Source organism: Mauremys reevesii, linkage group 10, assembly GCF_016161935.1.
Source record: "Mauremys reevesii isolate NIE-2019 linkage group 10, ASM1616193v1, whole genome shotgun sequence".
NCBI lineage: Eukaryota > Metazoa > Chordata > Testudines > Geoemydidae > Mauremys > Mauremys reevesii.
Window position 1 is genome coordinate 48,551,012 of NC_052632.1, and position 19,602 is coordinate 48,570,613.

Sequence of the window (19,602 nt, forward strand, 5' to 3'; positions counted from 1 at the left end):
CGCACCAAACCACTCAGTGCCAGGTCTTGGCGCGGTGCTGGAGGTTGAGGGCTAAGAGCCGCCTCCATGAGGAGCTGTCACAAACGAAAGTCCTGCTCCTTTTTAGTCCGGGGCCGAAAACCTTTGCAGATCCTGCACTTCTTGGTCTGATGAGATTCCTCCAGACACTTTAGGCAAGAGTCATGGGGGTCGCCCATTGGCATGGACTTGGAGCAGGATGCACAGGGTTTAAAGCCTGGAGCCTTGGGCATGAGCCCAAGCTACCGGTGGGGAGGAGGGAAGATCCCTGCCAACCCGCTAAGTAGAACTATGTACACTATAACTATATAAAAACTCGATAACTGTACTAACTATTAACACTGTTGAGAGGAAAAACGCTGGGGAGAATGGAGAGCAGCAAAGCCGAGCTCCACAGTTGCAACGACCATCATGGGTGGTAAGAAGGAACTGAGGGGGTGCTGGGTCGGCTGGGCTATACATCCAGCGCCATGAAGGCGCCACTGCAGGGGGCTCCACGGCTGACCCACCAGGTGATGCTAGGGTAAAAGTTCTCTGATGGCCGTGCACGCGGCGTGCACACACCTAATTGGAATCAATATGAGCAAGCACTAAAGAAGAATTATGCATTCTGAGTTAGTATTCCACCACTAGAAGAAGTTTCTCATTGTCATCTAGGAAGAACCAGTAGTTTATTGAGAAAGCCCATTGAAGATGAATTAGCCATGCAATTGTAATAGCCATTAGTTGGAGCTCACACTGCAAAGCTGCAGCCATTTACCAATTAAAGATTTCTGTCCTTCATTAGAGTTCTTTTTATCCTTCACGTTAGTTTGTTTGCTGAAATCTGCATTGCAATTTTCTATTTAATGTGTTTAAAATACATCACATGCACGGAAAGAAGAACTCTTACTTCTTAATTACCATACCGAAAGTGTAGCATATTCAAATATTACAAATTTGTTTGATTATTTACTGTTTTGGTGGGAATGTGGGTTCTCATTCAGATTCATCACTAAAACTGAAGTGTTTCAAGGCCACCAAAGCTCAGCAAGATCAAGCTAGCTTTCATTTCATGTATCAGCAACAGCCAGTGCAGATACCTTGAATCATTATGTTCATTAATTGCCTTGGAATATATACAAAGTGTAAGTAGCCACTGAATCACCTGTGGCAAAGTTCCTCCTCTCCTCTAGTAGGTCCTGCGCTTATTGGCGGATTTCTTCCCCTTAGTGGTTTTCCCCTTGGATGAAACCCATAGTCTGGATCAACTACTCCTATGTCTGATTAGGAGTAGCAGGGCTGGGGGGAACCCGGGCCCGCCCTCTACTCCGGGTTCCAGCCCAGGGCCCTGTGAATTGCAGCAGTCTCTATAGTGCTACGTGTAACCGCTGCTTGACCGCTACAGCTCCCTGGGCTACTTCCCCATAGCCTCCTTCAAACACCTTCTTTATCCTCACCACCGGATCCTCCTGGTGTCTGATGCTGCTTGATTGTATGGTGTTTTCCTCAATCCTCCAGTAGTACCCCCTCTCAGTTCTTAGTTCCTTGTGTCTCTTGCTCCCAGCTCCTCATGCGCACTTCTTTCCTCTGGCTCCTCCTCCCTAGACTGGAGTGAGCTCCCCTTTTTATACCAGGTGCCTTGATTAGCCTGTCCTGATTGGCTGCAGGTGCTCCAATCAATGTAGCTCTCTCCGGTGCCTTCTAGAAAGTTCTTAATTGGCCCCAGGTGCCTTGATTAGCCTGTTCTGATTGGCTGCAGGTGCTCCAATCAATGTAGCTCTCTCCGGTGCCTTCTAGAAAGTTCTTAATTGGCCCCAGGTGCCTTGATTAGCCTGGAGCAACTGCCATTTTGGTTCCCATGGTACTAGGGATTTGCTTAGCCTGGAGCTAACATACCTGCTCCTCAGTACTTTCCTGTAGCCATCCGGCCTTGCTCCATCACACACCTTTTCTATTTCTCAAGATCTTGTATAGGGTCTGAAATCCCCGAGGACCTGTGGAAGTTTTTAAATCCATGACTTTTTCAAAATCTTCCAGAACTTGAACATGGATGAAAGTGCACTAAGTGACTTAGCACCTAGTGTAGGCATGGACAAGTCATGTTTTAAAATGTTTTCCCTGCTAGGGTTAACAATGACCACATAGCATGTTTTTAAACATGAATATCTATGACCATACTAAGAGGAAAACCAGGTTTATCATGTAAGTTATGACAGATTAGTTTAGTTTTATTGTATTGCAGTAGTCCTGGTCATGGCTAGGCGTTATACAAACATGTTCAGTTAATATGTTTTCTAACATGGTACATTTTTTCAAGTGCAGACAAGATCTAAGGAGTCCAATCACCAACACGAGAATTTCCATCCCAAGAAGATGACCCACATTTATGAATGAAATCTAGGCCTCCTGTGTGGCTGTGCAGAACAATAATGCTAGGTCAGTGAGACGGTCTCATGAACTCTCATTTGAACACCTTTATAGGTTACTTTGAACTAATTTTGCAAGGCCATATTCAGGAACTATTTACTTTGCTGTTTGTTGCTGCAATCAGCACTGCTGCTACCGCCCCAGCATAGCAGGGATGACACACAGCCTTTAAAAACGCAGCCAAGCAAAGACAGAAGAAACGAGCAAAGCACAAACATTCAAAGTTTTTTAACCTACCTTTTAGGAGATGAAACACTGCAAACAGGAGGAGTGCAGCGGCTATGGAATTGACAGAAGAAGAATGCACAAAGAGAAGACATAAAAAAAAGACAGGAAAAGAGGTCAGTGATTTCCTACAACCCCAGAAAAATGCATGGAAGGAGCCTAGGGAGAAACACAGAATAAGGTTTGAACAATGCCCGAAAAAGAAAAGAGGAGGACAGGTTAACAATATTCCTCATTTAGCATCAGTTCTCCTGTTCTCCTGTCAACCCTCAGTCCGTTTCCTTCCTGCTGTGTGGTTAGAGCTATCAGAATGTTAGGGGAACAATTCATATCTGCTGTGTGGCTCACTCACTATCAAGCAAGTTTGGATAAGGGAATCTGAGTTCTCTCAAAGACTTGAGAGAGAGCTTCTGTTGCACCTGCTTTTGCCTACCTAACGTCCAACGTCAAACCTACTCCATGGTCTCTCTTCCAGAGATCATTCAGAGATTATGGTATATCCCAGCAAATGGCACAGAAAAGGTGAAAACTTTTCATTAGCCAGTGACTCTGCTTGTTGCTCTCACCTGGCGATGATCGTACCTTGCTTGGAAGAAATCTAAGACTGCACCTTTGTTGCTCTGGGCTGACTACTGATAAGTCATTTCTTAGCCAGTAGCAGCTCCCGGCTTCTTCACTCCCTAACACACTCTCTCTCTGAAAAACATACACACCAGCTGTCTTAACTCTTTTGCCCTTCCCCAACTGGGAGGAAACCAGTGATATACCTGACTGTCACATACTTAGTGCTTCCAGTGTGGTGCATCAAAAACAGTGGTCTGGAGGCCCTGGTAACTACTAAAGCTGCCCTGTTCAAAGTTTCTAACCAACACTCCAGTAGACAGAAGCCTTGAAAGGTATGCTTAGATTCCATGACAAGGGAAGGTGCTGATTCTTTAGAGATCTGACCAACATGAAGAGGGCACACATCAAGGTCTACAGGAGAAATACAGAAAGGATGTTAACAGGATGTAGGATTCTGAGAACAAGCAGCTGGAAAGGAATATCCGCCTTATGAAGAGATGAATAGCAGCATACAAGAGCACCATCAAGACTGGTGTTATTTCATAGGCCAACATATGACATAAGAACGGCCATACTGCGTGAAACCAAAGGTCCATCTAGCCCAGCATCCTGTCTTCTGACAGTGGCCAGTGCCAAGTGCCCCAGAGGGAATGAAAAGAACAGGTGATCTGTCCCCTGTCATTCATTCCCAGTTTCTGGCAAACAGACTAGGGACACCATTCCTGCCCATCCTGGCTAATAGCCATTGATGGACCTATCCTCCACGAACTTATCTAGTTATTTTTTTAACTCTGTTATAGTCTTGGCCTTCACAACATCCTCTGGCAAAGAGTTCCACAGATTGACTGTGCATTGTGTGAAAAAAATACTTCCTTTTCTTTTAAACCTGCTGCCTATTAATTTCATTGGGTGACCCCTAGTTCTTGTGTTACAAGAAGGCGTAAATAGCACTTCCTTATTTACTTTCTCTACACCAGTCGTGATTTTTTGACTGATGTTGTACACTGAGTTGATGTTTTCAGAAAACTATCCACAATGACTCCAAGATCTCTTTCTTGAGTGGTAAGAACTAATTTAGACCCCATCATTTTATATATATTGTGGCAAAGTTCCTCCTCTCCTCTAGTAGGTCCTGCGCTTATTGGCGGATTTCCTCCCCTCAGTGGTCTTCCCCTTGGATGAAACCCACAGTCTGGATCACCTCCTCCTATGTCTGATTAGGAGTAGTGAGGCTTGGGGGGAACCCGGGCCCGCCCTCTACTCCGGGTTCCAGCCCAGGGCCCTGTGAATTGCAGCAGTCTCTATAGTGCTACTTGTAACCGCTGCTTGACCGCTACAGCTCCCTGGGCTACTTCCCCATAGCCTCCTTCAAACACCTTTCTTATCCTCACCATAGGATCCTCCTGGTGTCTGATACTGCTTGATTGTATGGTGTTTCCTCAATCCTCCAGTAGTACACCCTCTCAGTTCTTAGTTCCTTGTGTCTCTGGCTCCCAGCTCCTCATACGCCCTTCCTTCCTCTGGCTCCTCCTCCTTCACTGGAGTGAGTTCCTCTTTTTTATACCAGGTGCCCTGATTAGCCTGCCCTGATTGGCTGCAGGTGCTCCAATCAATGTAGCTCTCTCCGGTGCCTTCTAGAAAGTTCTTAATTGGCCCCAGGTGCCTTGATTAGCCTGGAGCAACTGCCATTTTGGTTCCCATGGTACTAGGGATTTGCTTAGCCTGGGGCTAACATACCTGTTCCTGAGTACTTTCCTGTAGCCATCCGGCCTTGCTCCATCACAATATAGTTGGGATTATGTTTTCCAACATGCATTACTTTGCATTTATCAACATTAAATTTCATCTGCCATTTTGTTGCCCAGTCACCCAGTTTTGAGAGATCCTTTTGTAGTTTTTGGGATGTAACTGTCTTGAGTAATTTTGTATTATCTGCAAATTTTGCCACCTCACTGTTTACTCCTTTTTCCAGATCATTTATGAAAATGTTGAATAGGACTGGTCCCAATACAGACCTCTGGGGGACACCACTATTTACCTCTCTCCATTCTGAAAACTGACCATTTATTCCTACCCTTTGTTTCCTATCTTTTAACCAGTTACCAATCCATGAAATTCCCTCTTATCCCATGACCGCTTACTTTGCTTTAGAGCCTTTGGTGAGGGACCTTGTCAAAGGCTTTCTGAAAATCTAAGTACATTATATCCACTGCATCCCCCTTGTCCGCATGTTTGTTGACCCCCTCAAAGAATTCTAGGAGATGGTGAGGCATGATTTCCCTTTACTAAAACCATGTTGACTCTTCCCCAACAAATTATGTTCATCTATACATCTGACAATATTGTTCTTTACTATAGTTTCAACCAGTTTGCCCAGTACTGAAGTCACGCTTACTGGCCTGTAATTGCCGGGATCACCTTTGGAGCCCTTTTTAAAAACTGGCATCACATTAGCTGAATAGCAGAATTCCAGTCATTTGGTACAGAAGCTGATTTAAATGATAGGTTACAGACTGCAGTTAGTAGTTCAGCAATTTCACATTTGAGTTCCTTCAGAACTCTTGGGTGAATACCATCTGGTCCTGGTGACTTATTACTGTTTAAATTTATCAATTTGTTCCAAAACCTCCTCTAATGACACCTCAATCTGGGACAGTTCCTCAGATTTGTCACCTAAAAAGAATGGATCAGATTTGGGAATCTCCCTCACATCCTCTGCCATGAGCGCTTGAGTGCATCCTCGTCCTTGAGTGCTCCTTTAGCATCTTGATCATCCAGTGGCCCCACTGGTTGTTTAGCAGGCTTCCTGCTTCTGTTGTACTTAAAAAAAAATTGCTATTACTTTTTGAGTCTTTGGTGAGCTGTTCTTCAAATTATTGTTTGTCCTTCCTAATGCTCCTTTCTATTTTCCAAGAATATGTTTCAGTAACCACAAATACAGGTTCTTCAAGGGTACCGACTCAAGCTCATTGTTCTACATAAGTGGCTGTGAGAAGATACATTAGTTATGTGTACCTCCTGATCCCACAATTTAGAAGTGTGTGAAAGAGTATCTCTCCGGATTACAGCATTCCAGATACTATGCTCACAGGTTTCTATGGAGAGTTTTCCTTGTGAAGGACAGAAGGGCCAGTTAAGCTATTGCTGAACTCTCCAAACCTTTAGATTTGGGAAAAAAACAGCATTTAGGAGAGATTTCCTCCAAACAATTGGCCTTGGGAGAAAAATGTTAATGTGACTGTAGAATTTCAGGATCTGTTTAAAGTTTATCTAAATATGCTTTTATTTCATACATCACTTACCCAAGTCTTATCTTGTTGGGTTTAATATAAATATATCAAACACTGACATAGCTGCCTAGAAAAGTGAGGCATGAAGCTGTACTCCCAGGAATTCTTTATTGCACCTGTTGTATATGCATGAGGCGCTTTCTCAGAAAAGGAAGCTGGTACTGTTCTGTATTTCTTCACCATTCTGAAGCAGCATATCGTATAGTCTAGCCTGGTTAGATAGATAATCTGATCAGTTTGCAAGTTTTCTGGCTGCCTCTTTCCTGTATCTAATGAGAAAGCATGTTCTATAGGTTCATCTTTTGTTCCAACCTATAGCCATTCTGTCTGTGACTGGTTTATTCCAAATCACTCATTTGTAACCAGAGGTGCACTTGTCTATCACAAAACAGACTAAGACTTTACCTGTGAACCTTACAAAGTGTCCTGGGATTTTTTATAAGAGGCTTTTTGACTGTAAAGCTCCTTTTCAAATATCACTTGTAAATAAAGGTCCATTAGGGTTTAAATACTCTCAACTCTCAAAGAAAAACTAAATATGGCTCAACTGCACTATTAAGCAGAACATTCCCACTTTCAGATACTGTTTGCTTCTGTTACAATACATTGGTGTTCAATGCTGCAATTTCAAAACATACACTGAAACCACTGTTTATATAAAAATCACAGTAAAAAATTAAATTTTCACATTTGTTTAGGTGCTGTCCCTCCCAATATAGCTTTGTTCTCAGACTGGTTTTTTTGGTTCACTTTGTTTTAACCTAAAAAAGCCAGAAAAATGAGCACGTCTTAATATTTGTAGTGAACATCTCACTATGGGTAAACCTACACTACCCACTGGATTGGTGGGTAGTGATCAATCTATCGGGGATCAATTTATTGCGTCTAGTGTAGACACAATAAAATCGATCCCCGATTGCTCTGCTGTCAACTCCGGAACTCCACCGCGGTGAGAGGCGGAAGCGGAGTCGGCAGGGGAGCAGCAGCAATCGACTCACCACCATCCTCACAGCCAGGTAAATCGACCTAACATACGCCAACTTCAGCTATGCTATTCGCGCAGCTGAAGTTCCATATCTTAGGTCGACCTCCTCTCCCCTCCACAGTGTAGACCTAGTCTATGTCAATAGTTAGAAGTTTGCTCCTGTGATAACAAACTGTCAAAACTGCTTCATTTCAATAATGGCATAACAGATAGATTATACGTCTTGTTATAATTTCAGCAACATTCAGACAATTTAGTACAAAGATGGAAGCCAGGTTTACATAGCTGCAACCCCAAATGTAGTCATGTCCCCAGAAGAATGACTCCTCTGGGATAAAGATAACATGATGTGCTATCAGAGCATTCAGCCTCCTAACCAACCTTGCAGAGTTGGCTGTCTCCCTCTCTAGAGAGAAAGAGCCTGTTGGTTTTGTTGGGCAGGGCTAAGTAAATAGAGCATCTGGGGGCCTTACCTCTTCTGTTTGACTGTGATGCCTTTCTCCTGTAGGGCCTTCTCATTGGCCATATGCAGAAGCTGGATCTCCTTCCGGGAAAAAAGCCGTATGGCAAAGGCTTTCTCCAGCAGCTTCTCGGGAGATATTGACTTGGCAATGTCCCTAACAAAAGCTCGAATGTCTTGCTGCACATTGTCCGACTCTATGGGCTGCCCGGCTCTCACTTTGTGGAAGACTTTGAGAAGGGCTAGTGCAATCCGATAGAGCACCTTGTAGCCCTCCACTAGGAACACATCGAAGACCCGAGCAACATACACCAAGGGCAGCTCTCCAAAGAGCCACCGCTGCCAGTCAGAGTACACCTCCAGCACGTCCTCAGACACTGCCACCATCAGCTTGTGTGCTGCCTGGCAGTACTTGTTAACCAGGTCACCAAAGGTCATACAGGAGGACTCGAACGCCAGGAATGTCTGGTCAATGAGCCGCTTGGATGGGTCATTGCAAGCAAGGATGCGACAAACCATCTCGAAACACTCTGCCTCATCCTTGCTGTAGTGGAGGAGCAGAGCCACCACAGAAGGCAGCGCTGGGCAGAATGATATGTCAGGGAACTGATTTGCAATGCAGCAGATTATCTTCCTGACTGCCCCAATGCCCTCTGCATTCAAACAGTAATTGGGAACCAGACTGTTATCCACAAATTCTGGCAATGGCAGGGTGCCAGCATTACGCTTGCCAATGATCTTCACAACAATATCCCTGTACACGTTTGCATCTGGTGTCACTGTGCGGCATGGGATGTTCCCAATTAGCTTCAGGTATACTTTGGCTCTCAAAGAGTGATTCTTGGCCCAACAGCCCTGTCGGGCAAGCTGTTTGAACTCCTGGAAATCGGTGCAGATTAGCTCCTTTGAGTCCTGCACCTGGATTGTGGCATCCATCTTGTCCCAATCCACAAAGCGGCTATATTCATCCATGGCTGCAGAGAATGTTTTCACAGAAAGACAGAAGAGTAAAGACCTTATTCAGGCATTAGGGGACTCGTACTTTTTCCTGGAAGAGAAAGAAAAGAATGTTTAGCAGTTTCTCGTGACAGATCATTTCCCATCCTCTTCAGAGCAAAGAAATTCAGGTTGCTCTGTGTTGCTATGAAGATGTGGGTTCCCACTGCAAGCAAGTTCCCAGATGCTGATTTTTGTTTAATATATTTAATCCCATTTTCAAACCACAGCATGTTCTTAATCCACATTTAACTGGTACATTCAAAAATCAGCCCAGTGTAGATTCTAAACACATTCCAACATGCAGTTTCCCTAATACAGCTGTTCTGGCTAGAGACTTCTCTTCATATTTGCACAAGCTCAAGTTATGGTTGCATTAACTGTGTAATGAAGAAGATGCTGCCATCCTACTGATTCAAAGGCAGCCATTGTGAGGTGTTGTCTAATACCAGCCTCTCCCCCTTGATTTTAATGGAAGGTGAAGATTACCTGGACTGTAAGCATTTAGCGTAATGCACTGGCCTGTGGGTTCGTGAGCTTTCATACATACACTTGTATGATCAAGTCACCCTCTAGTGGCTGTCCCACAAAGAGATGACATATTATTAACATCAGAAGAGCTCCTTTAAAAAACACAGATCTTTGCCACATGAGCTAGAGCTGAGCGATCAGGGTTCTAGGCCCCAACTCCTCAGGGAGGGCACACATGCATGAGTTATCTAATAATTACAATTGTGGCCTAAAACAACTGGATTTGTTATGTTTCAGAGTAGCAGCCATGTTAGTCTGTATCCGCAAAAAGAACAGAAGTACTTGTGGCACCTTAGAGACTAACAAATGTATTTGAGCATAAGCTTTCGTGGGTTACAGCCCACTTCATCGGATGCACAGAATGGAACATTCTATTGTTACATTCGGCAGGGACAGTCATTTTACCTCTTCATAGTAAAGCATGATGTACAGCTATGATGCTACACAGCGATGTTAATAAATAAGAGTAAAGATTATCAGTGTTCCAGAAAACAAACGACTCCCCTCTCCATAAATTAGAGTGTTTTAGGAAATTAACATTTACAGAGAAGTTCATTCTCAACAATAAGTTGCATTAAAAATATTTTGAAATGCCTAAGCTAGATACCTTGCCCATGAAAGCTATTCTTTCCCCATTAAAGGGAAGCAAAAACCTTTCCCTACTCAAAGCAAACATGTTTATAAATACACAATCAGTGCTAGCTACAACAACAATAACTCTGATCCAAATAGCTGTAGATCCTACTTGAATATTCATCTGGATATCTTGGAACCATGTCAACTTTTAAAAGAAAGGAGTTATGTTTGAAAGAGCAGTGCGGTAAAAACAAGTAAAAGCATCTCTAAAAGATTCTTAGTAAAGGTTTAGTTTAAATCTGCTTTCTCATTTTGAAATCGGCTTCTGCTTTTTGTATTAAAAATATCAATTTTGGGAGAAAAAAACAAACACCGCTTAAGAGAGTGGATTATGCCACCCTCTGTTCTCAGTCCCATCTTTCTGTTCTAATTCTGAGACCAATTTTCAGTGTGTGGTCGAACTGGGTGGGGCCATGTTCCCACCCCCATTCAAACAGGCAGAATTTCTTTCAGCGTTCGGGAAGGATGAATAATAGAGGTTTAAGTTCTCCTGCGAATTTCTGCTTTGGGGTTTTCACCAGCTTATTCTTGGGGGACGACTATAGGATACTGGTCCATTGCAGAGTGAAGTTCATCAGTTACTAGGAGTTCCAGAACAAAGTAATAATACTTTGTACTTCTCTATCACCTTCCAACCAAGGACCCCAGAAAGATTTATGAACATTAATTAATAGGGTGGATTTGTTTTAAATCAAATTGATTTAAATCATGATTTAAATCACTAGTCAGGAAGACTCAATTTAATCATGGCTTTCTACAAAGAAGTGCATTCTTGTTGGTTGTTATAACCTTCATACATATTCTTCACAACTCAGAGATAGATGTAGGTTTCATTTTTAGAAGGTACGACGATACATTTTTAAACAGTGATTTATCTTGAAAACTTTTCAGATTAGTTTTATAGCTATACTGTATCAGAAAATGAATGATTGGTTATTTTGTTTACCAAAGGTAATTGAAGCAGCTATTTATGAAGTCATTGGGAGGTGAACTATCTCCAGTTCAACAGGTTAATCATTAATATTTGGAGGCTTTTCTTGCCATGCTCTATTAGGAGAATATCCTGGACAGACATTTAAATTGTTTTATTTAACTAAAACAAAGTTATGTGTTCTGGATTTTTTCTTCAACAGCAAACATATAATATTTTAACAAAACGAGCACATGTCCCTTGCTTCTCACATTTATCTCCAGATTTTTTCTCCTTGTCCAGATCTATTCCGCCCCCAACAATCTTCTATTCATTGAACTTTTTGAAATGTTGCACTTTTAGAGAGGTAAAGGATTAACTCTGTGTACACAAATTTGCAGACGGACAATAGAGTTGAGGTCTGTTATTTCTCACCTCTATATATTATTCATTTATTTTAAAATATTTTTGCTGTTAACAAGCATGTTATCTCTGGAGAGACAAACCCACAGTCTGAGAACTGCAAAACTAAGCATCTCTGATGGCATCTTCTAGATTGAGCACTGAGTCCCATTGGGTAGATAGAAAGATTAACCTAAATAATCTATACAGAAGCCCCTGGAACCCCATAAGACTGGGTCCCTAATCCATGAACTATTGGAACTCATTTAAAAATTTTTTCTTAAACATCACATAAATATATTGTCTCATATTATAGAATTAGAATTTATAATCCCTATTCCATGATGAGATATCTTTGAGCTATTATGTATCTTAATTAAAACTATCTTTAGATAGGTTTTTTCCTCAAAGCATTTTATCAAAAAATCTGATTTAAATAAAAAAAATCTGATTTTTTTAAAATCATTGATTTTTATCCACCCTGTTAATTAACCCTCTCCACATTTTTGTGAGGAAGGGAAGTATGATCCCATTTTACTGTGACCTAGACAAAGAAAGGTGACGCATGATGCTTGAGATGATTTCATTGCAGTGCACTTTATGGCTGGAGTCCAGTGCTGCAATGGATTCACTCTCCTGTCTCATTCTCTGGCACATTTATATTGTGTCAGTGCTTTGCCTTAGAGGACAACCAGGGCACAAACACATGAAATTAGTCTTAGTTGGCTATTTCCTGTCCACTTGCCTCTCTCCCCTCCTTTTCATTCAGCCTTCTCTCGTGTATTATTTGCTCTCTTATTTTCCTCCCCTGGGGCCTTGCTCACTGAAGGCCTGAACCAAAACTGACTGAAGCAAGTGGGAAACTCCCAGAGACTTCAGCTTTGGATTAGGCTCCCAAAGGCGGTATGTAGCTAGATGTATATAGGGGTGCTTGTGAGCACAGTCCCATGTGCTTTTGTAAAAATGTCAAGAGAGAGCTGGCTGTATTTTAAAGAATCCTTATTGAGGTTGCAGGAACAAACCATCCCAATGTGTAGAAAGAATAGTGGGGAGCGATAGCTCAGTGGTTTGAGTATTGGTCTGCTAAACCCAAGCTTGTGAGTTCAATGCTTGAGGGGGACATTTAGGGATTTGGGGCAAAAATCTGTCTGGGGATTGGCCATGCTTTGAGCAGGGGGTTGAACTAGATGACCTCCTAAAGTCCCTTCCAACCCTGATATTCTATGATTCTAAATATGGCAGGCAAGCAGCTTTGCTTAACAGTGAAATCCTTGCTGATATTAAACACAAAAAAAAGCAGCTTAAAAGAAGTGGAAGATTGGACAAATGACCAGGGAGGAGCATAAAAATATTGCTCAGGAGTGCAATCAGGAAGGCCAAATCACACTTGGAGTTCCAGCTAGCAAGGGATGTTAAGAGTAACAAGAAGGGTTTCTACAGGTATGTTAGCAACAAGAAGGAGGGCAAGGAAAGTGTGGGCCCCTTACTAAATGGGGAGGCAACCTAGTGACAGAAGATGTGGAAAAAAACTAATGTACTCAATGCTTTTTTTTGCCTGTCTTCACGAACAAGGTCAGCTCCCAGACTACTGTACTGGGCAGCACAGTATGGGGAGGAGGTGACCAGCCCTCTGTGGAGAAAGTAGTAGATCAGGACTATTTAGAAAAGCTGGACAAGCACAAGTCCATGGGGCCAGATGCACTGCATCCAAAGATGCTAAAGGAGTTGGCGGATGTGATTGCAGAGCCTTTATTTTTGAAAACTCATGATGATCGGGGGAGGTCCCAGATGACTGGAAAAAGGCTAATGTGGTGCCCATCTTTAAAAAAGGGAAAGAGGAGGATCTGGGAAGCTACAGGCCAGTCAGCCTCACGTCAGTCCCTGGAAAAATCATGGAGCACATCCTCAAGGAATCAATTTTGAAGCACTTAGAGGAGAGGAAAGTGATCAGGAACAGTCAGCATGGATTCACCAAGGGCACGTCATGCCTGACTAACCTAATTGCCTTCTATGAGGAGATAACTGGCTCTGTGGATGAGCAGAAAGCAGTGGACATGTTATTCCTTGACTTTAGCAAAGCTTTTGATACAGTCTCCCACAGTATTCTTGCCAGCAAATTAAAGAAGTATGGGCTGGATGAATGGACTATAAGTGGATAGAAAGCTGGCTAGACAGTCGGGCTCAACGGGTAGTGATCTAGTTTGCTCCATATCTAGTTTGCAGCTGGTATAAAGCGGAGTGTCCCCAAGGGTTGGTCCTGGAGCCGGTTTTGTTCAATATCTTCATTAATGATCTGGAGGATGACGTGGACTGCACCCTCAGCAAGTTTGCAGATGACAAAAAACTGGCAGGAGCATTAGATACGCTGGCAGGTAGGGACAGGATACAGAGCGATCTAGACAAATTCAAGGATTGGGCCACATGAAATCTGATGAGGCTCAACAAGGACAAGTGCAGAGTCCTGCACTTAGGATGGAAGAATCCCATGCACTGCTACAGACTAGGGACCAAATTGCTAGGCAGCAGTTCTGCAGAAGAGGACCTAGGGGTTACAGTAGACGAGAAGCTGGATATGAGTCAACAGTGTGCCCTTGTTGCCAAGAAGGCTAATGGCATTTTGGGCTGTATAAGTAGGGGCATTGCCAGCAGATCGAGGGACATGATCATTCCCCTCTATTCAGCATTGGTGAGGCCTCATCTGGAGTAGTGTGTCCAGTTTTGGGCCCCACAATACAAGAAGGATGTGGAAAAACTGGAAAAAGTCCAGCGGAGGGCACCAAAAATGATTTATGAGGAGAGGCTGAGGGAACTGGGATTGTTTAGTCTGCAGAAAGAAGAATGAGGGGGGATTTGATAGCTGCTTTCAACTACCTGAAAGGGGGTTCCAAAGAGGATGGATCTAGACTGTTCTCAGTGGTACCAGATGACAGAACAAGGAGTAATGGTCTCAAGTTGCAGTGCGGGAGGTTTAGGTTGGATATTAGGAAAAACTTTTTCACTAGGAGAGTGGTGAAGCACTGGAATGGGTTACCTAGGGAGGTGGTGGAATCTCCTTTCTTAGAGGTTTTTAAGGTCAGGCTTGACAAAGCCCTGGTTGGGATGATTTAGTTGGGGATTTGTCCTGCTTTGAGCAGGGGGTTGGACTAGATGACCTCCTGAGGTCCCTTCCAACCCTGATATTCTATGATTCTATGAAATGCTGCAGAAGCAGAGAAGGGAAGGGAAGCTGGAGCCAGCAGGCTATTGCCTGAGCTGGGGTCTTTGTACGTGAGCTGCTTTGATGGGTGAATGCACTAAGGGCCTGTGTGGGAGCAAGAAGAAAGTGAGAGAAAAGTAAAGAAATGATCAAAAATTGCTGCCTTGCACTTCTCTGGCAAATGTGGGAGCACACTGCTGTTTTGAGTGAGGAGACAAGCAGATGCTTTATAAAGCAGTGAGCAAGTGACCAGGGAGCTTTGTGAACAGGGGCCGCTAACAAGGAGTTTCGAGAGGGAGTTTGGAAGGGGAGTGGGAAGGGGGTGAGGTACACTTGCCATTCTTTAAAACCTTTGAACTAAACTATAATCAAAACTTCTTGATTTAAACAAAAACCCTATAATTAACCTAGGTAGCTGTGGGAGCGAATGCAGACAGAAGCCTAGCAGCAGAGTGATGGCTATCTTGTTTATTGCACTCAGTGTAGCATGTATGGATTACCTGCTCTGTGGGCAGGTGGTGTCTGTGTGCATTCTGTGCAAGGAGCTTCTAGCCCTCAGAGACCACGTATGGGCTTTGGAGGCCAGGGTGGCGGAATTGGAGGAGCTAAGGGAGGCAGAGAGGACACTGTAGATTTGTCCCACCTCCGGTCACTGAACTATTAAGAAGGATGAACGGCTCAGGGAAGGAGAGCAGTCAACAGGAGCAGAGGGAAACCTTCCCATAGGTGGGACCCTTCTTCCAGATGATGTTGGGGTATCCTCTTGCACTGAGGTTACCTCCTGGGGGGAGGGAACTCCAGTCATTAGGAAAAGGCAGGTGTTAGTAATGGGAGATTCAATCATTAGAAACATAGATAGCTGGGTTTGTGATGACTGGGAGAACAGTATGGTGACCTGCCTGCCTGGTGCGAAGGTTGTGGCTCTTTCGAGGCATCTAGATAGACTTATGTGTAGTGCTGGGGAGGAGCCGGTGGTCCTGGTACATGCAGGTACCAATGACATAGGGAAGGGTAGGAGAGACGTCCTGGAGGCCAAATTTAGGCTGCTAGGAAAGAGACTGAAATCCAGGACCTCTATGGTGGCATTCTCAGAAATGCTTCCAGTTCCATGCGCAGGGTCAGGTAGGCAGGCAGAGCTTCAGAGTCTCAATGCATGGATGAGATGATGGTGTAGAGAGGAGGGGTTTAGATTTATTAGGAACTTTGGAAACTTTTGGGATGGGGGAGCCTATACAGGAAGAATGGGCTCCATCTAAATGAAAAGTGGATCCAGACTGCTAGCACTTAACATTAAAAAGGTTGCAGAACAGTTTTTAAACTAAGAAATGGGGAAAAGCCGATTGCTGCAGAGGAGCATGTGGATCGGACAGAGACTTCTCTTAGAGGAGAGTCTATTGATAGAGATTCTCTAGGTTTTAGTCAGGAGGAGAGGATGGAAGAGGATAATGTAAGGGCCAGATCAGATGAGAAACATTATAATAAATAATAATAATAATAATTGGAGATATACCAATCTCCTAGAACTGGAAGGGACCTTGAAAGGTCATCGAGTCCAGCCCCCTGCCTTCACTAGCAGGACCAATTTTTGCCCCATATCCCTAAGTGGTCCCCTCAAGGATTGAACTCACAACCGTGGGTTTAGCAGGCCAATACTCAGAATCTCACACATCAGAAAAGGACAGACAAACAGTGACAAGTTTTTAAAGTACTTGTACACAAATGCTAGAAGTCTAAATAATAAGATGGGTGAACTAGAGTGCCTCGTGTTAAAGGAGGATATTGATATAATAGGCACCACTGAAACCTGGTGGAGTGAGGACAATTAATGGGACACAATCATTTCGGGGTACAAAATATATTGGAAGGACAGAACTGGTCATGCGATGGGGTGGGGGGAGTGGAACTATATGTGAAAGAAAATGAAGAATCAAATGAAGTAAAAAATCTTAAATGAATCCACATGTTCCATAGAATCTATACGGATAGTAATTCCAAGCTCTAATAAGAATATAACTGTTGGGATCTATTATCAATCAACTGACCAAGACAGTGATAGTGACAATGAAATGCTAAGAGAGATTAGAGAGGCTATCAAAATAAAGAACTCAATAATAGCGAGGGGTTTCAATTATCCCCATATTGACTGGGTACATATCACCTCAAGACGAAATGCAGAGACAAAATTTCTCGATACTTTAAATGACTGCTTCTTGGAGCAGCTGGTACAGGAACCCACAAGGGGAAAGGCAATTCTCAATTTAGTCCTGAGTGGTGCGCAGGATCTGGTCCAAGAGGTAACTATAACAAGACCGCTTGGAACTAGTGACCATAATATAACAGCATTTAACATTCCTGTGGTGGGAAGAACACCTCAACAGCCCAACACTGTGGCATTTAATTTCAGAAAGGAGAACTATGCAAAAATGAGGAGGTTAAACAGAAATTAGAAGGTACAGTGACTAGAGTGAAATCCCTGCAAGCTGCATGGACACTTTTCAAAAACACCGTAATAGAGGCCCAACTTAAATGTATACTCCAAATTAAAAAACACAGTAATAGAACTATAAAAGAGCCACCGTGGCTTAACAACCATGTAAAAGAAGCAGTGAGAGATAAAAGTGGAAGTCAAATCCTAGGCCTGGTCTACACTAGGACTTTAATTCGAATTTAGCAGCGTTAATTCGAATTAACCGTGCACCCGTCCACACCAGGAAGCCATTTAATTTAGAGGGCTCTTTAGTTTGAATTCTGTACTCCTCCCCGACGAGGGGAGTAGCGCTAAATTCGACATGGCTATGTCGAATTAGACTAGGTGTGGATGCAAATCGAACTTAGTAGCTCCGGGAGCTATCCCACAGTGCACCACTCTGTTGACACTCTGGACAGCAGTCCGAGCTTGGATGTTCTGACCAGCCACACAGGAAAAGCCCTGGGAAAATTTGAATTCCTTTTCCTGTCTGGACAGTTTGAATCTCATTTCGTGGTTGGACATCGGGGCGAGCTCAGCAGCACTGGCAGCAATGCAGAGCTCTCCAGCAGAGGAGTTCATGTAATCTCTGAATAGAAAGAGGGACCCAGCATAGACTGACCGGGAAGTCTTGGATCTGATCGGTGTGTGGGGCGAGGAGTCTGTGCTTTCGGAGCTGCGCTCCAACAAACGGAATGCAAAGACCTATGAGGTCTCCAAAGCCATGACAGACAGAGGATACAACCGGGATGCAACGCAGTGCCGCGTGAAAGTCAAGGAGCTGAGACAAGGCTACCAAAAAATCACAGTGGCAAACGGATGCTACGGAGCCTGCCACCACTGCCCCACCAGTGACCGTGGACTCTGACGATGGGACAGTGTCGACGGCCAGTTCCTCGGCGATGTTCGCGGACGGGGAAGATGAGGAAGGGTTTGTGGAGGACGAGGCAGGTGACAGCGCTTACAATGCTGGTTTCCCCGACAGCCAGGATCTCTTCAGCACCCTCACGGAGATCCCCTACCAACCCTCCCCGGCCGTTAACCCGGACCCTGAATCAGGGGAAGGAGCAGTCGGTAAGTGCTTTAAACATGTAAACTTTTATTCTTAATATAACAGGAATCTGAAGTATGTGAAAAGGAGGTCTCTATATATATGGGGATAGAACAGAAATCATCCTGGGAGATCTCCACGAAGCTCTCCAGGAGGGAATCGAAAAGCCTCCGCAGGAGGTTCCTGGGGAGAGCTGCCTTACTGGGTGCTCCGTGGTAGCACAATTTTCCGCACCAGGCTTTATTGAGGTTTTCTGGGAGCGTTGCCTCCATAATACTGGCAACATAGGCCCCTGCTTTGTGCTGGCTTTCACGCAGCATGCGCTCTCTATCTCCTTCAGTGACCCTCCTCAGGGCGATCTTGCTCGGCGACTCCTGCATCTAATTAGGAAAATTACCGTAATGTTACGCCTGGTCCAAAGTATTTTTAAAAAATCTCCGGACAGACGGCGTAGCAGAGAGTCAGCACGCTGCTGCATGACAAGTGTAACGGAAAGCCAAAGAATCAAATGGACGCTCATGGAGGGAGGGGGGGGGGGACTGAGGACGCAAGCTATCCCACAGTTCCCGCTGTGTCCGAAAATCATTTGCATTCTTGGCTGAGCTCCAAATGCTTCCAGGGTCAAACACAGTGTCCGCGGTGGTTCAGGGCATAGCTTGTCAATGTACAGCCACCCCCCACCCCCAGAAGGAAAAGGGAAAGAAATCGTCTCGTGACTCTTGTAAATGTCACCCTATGTGTACTGAATGCTGCTGGCAGATGCGATGCTGCGGCACGCTACGGTAACATCCTCGCCCCCCCCCCCCCGCCTCATGGGTGACTGACGATGCAAAATGACTGGTACCCGTCCTCATCATCAGCCTTGCGGTAGATGGTGTAGTGCAATAGGACTGCTACCTGTCCTCATCATCAGCCCATAAGTAGACGGCCTGCTAACCGTCTTCATCATAGCAACAGGGGGCTGAGCTCCATCAGCCCCCGCCCTTCATGTGTAAAGAAAAGATTCTGTACTGCCTGGACTATCATAGCAGCTGGAGGCTGCCTTACCCTCATTTCATTTCCCTAACAAGGCACTGTTTCTTATTCCTGCATTCCTTATTACTTCAGCACACAAATGGGGGGACACTACAACGGTAGCACAGGAAGCCTGGAGAAGGAGGGAAGCAACAGGTAGGGTTGTTGCAGGGGCACCCCCTGTGAATGGCATGCAGCTCGTCATTCCTGCAGGATCTGACACAGAGCAGCTGTGCTCTGTAGTTCTCTGATACACTGCAACCCTAGTACAGTTGCCCCATATTCTAGGCGGGACTGTTTCTATTTTTAGATACCGTAAAGGAGGGATTGACTCGGGGAGTCATTCCCAGTTTTGTCTTTTGCGCCCCCGGCTGATCTCGGCATGGGGCACCTATGACAGCAGCAGAAGGTGTAGTGCAGTAGGACAGCTACCCGTCATCACCTTGCC

The 19,602-nt window shown here is 44.3% G+C and overlaps 1 protein-coding gene across 4 annotated transcripts in view; it reads right to left on the reverse strand.

Annotated features, from left to right (window-relative positions):
• TBC1D24 (TBC1 domain family member 24) overlaps window positions 1–19,602 on the reverse strand; it is a 77,715-nt gene that overhangs the window by 36,938 nt on the left and 21,175 nt on the right. For all 4 annotated transcript variants that reach the window (XR_005585647.1, XM_039492414.1, XM_039492417.1 and 1 more), the window contains exon 2: window positions 7,965–8,999. Coding sequence is in view for 3 of the 4 variants with exons in the window: in XM_039492414.1 (XP_039348348.1) it covers window positions 7,965–8,923 (959 nt within the window). In the remaining variant the exon portion in view is untranslated. The remainder of the gene's footprint in view (window positions 1–7,964; window positions 9,000–19,602) is intronic.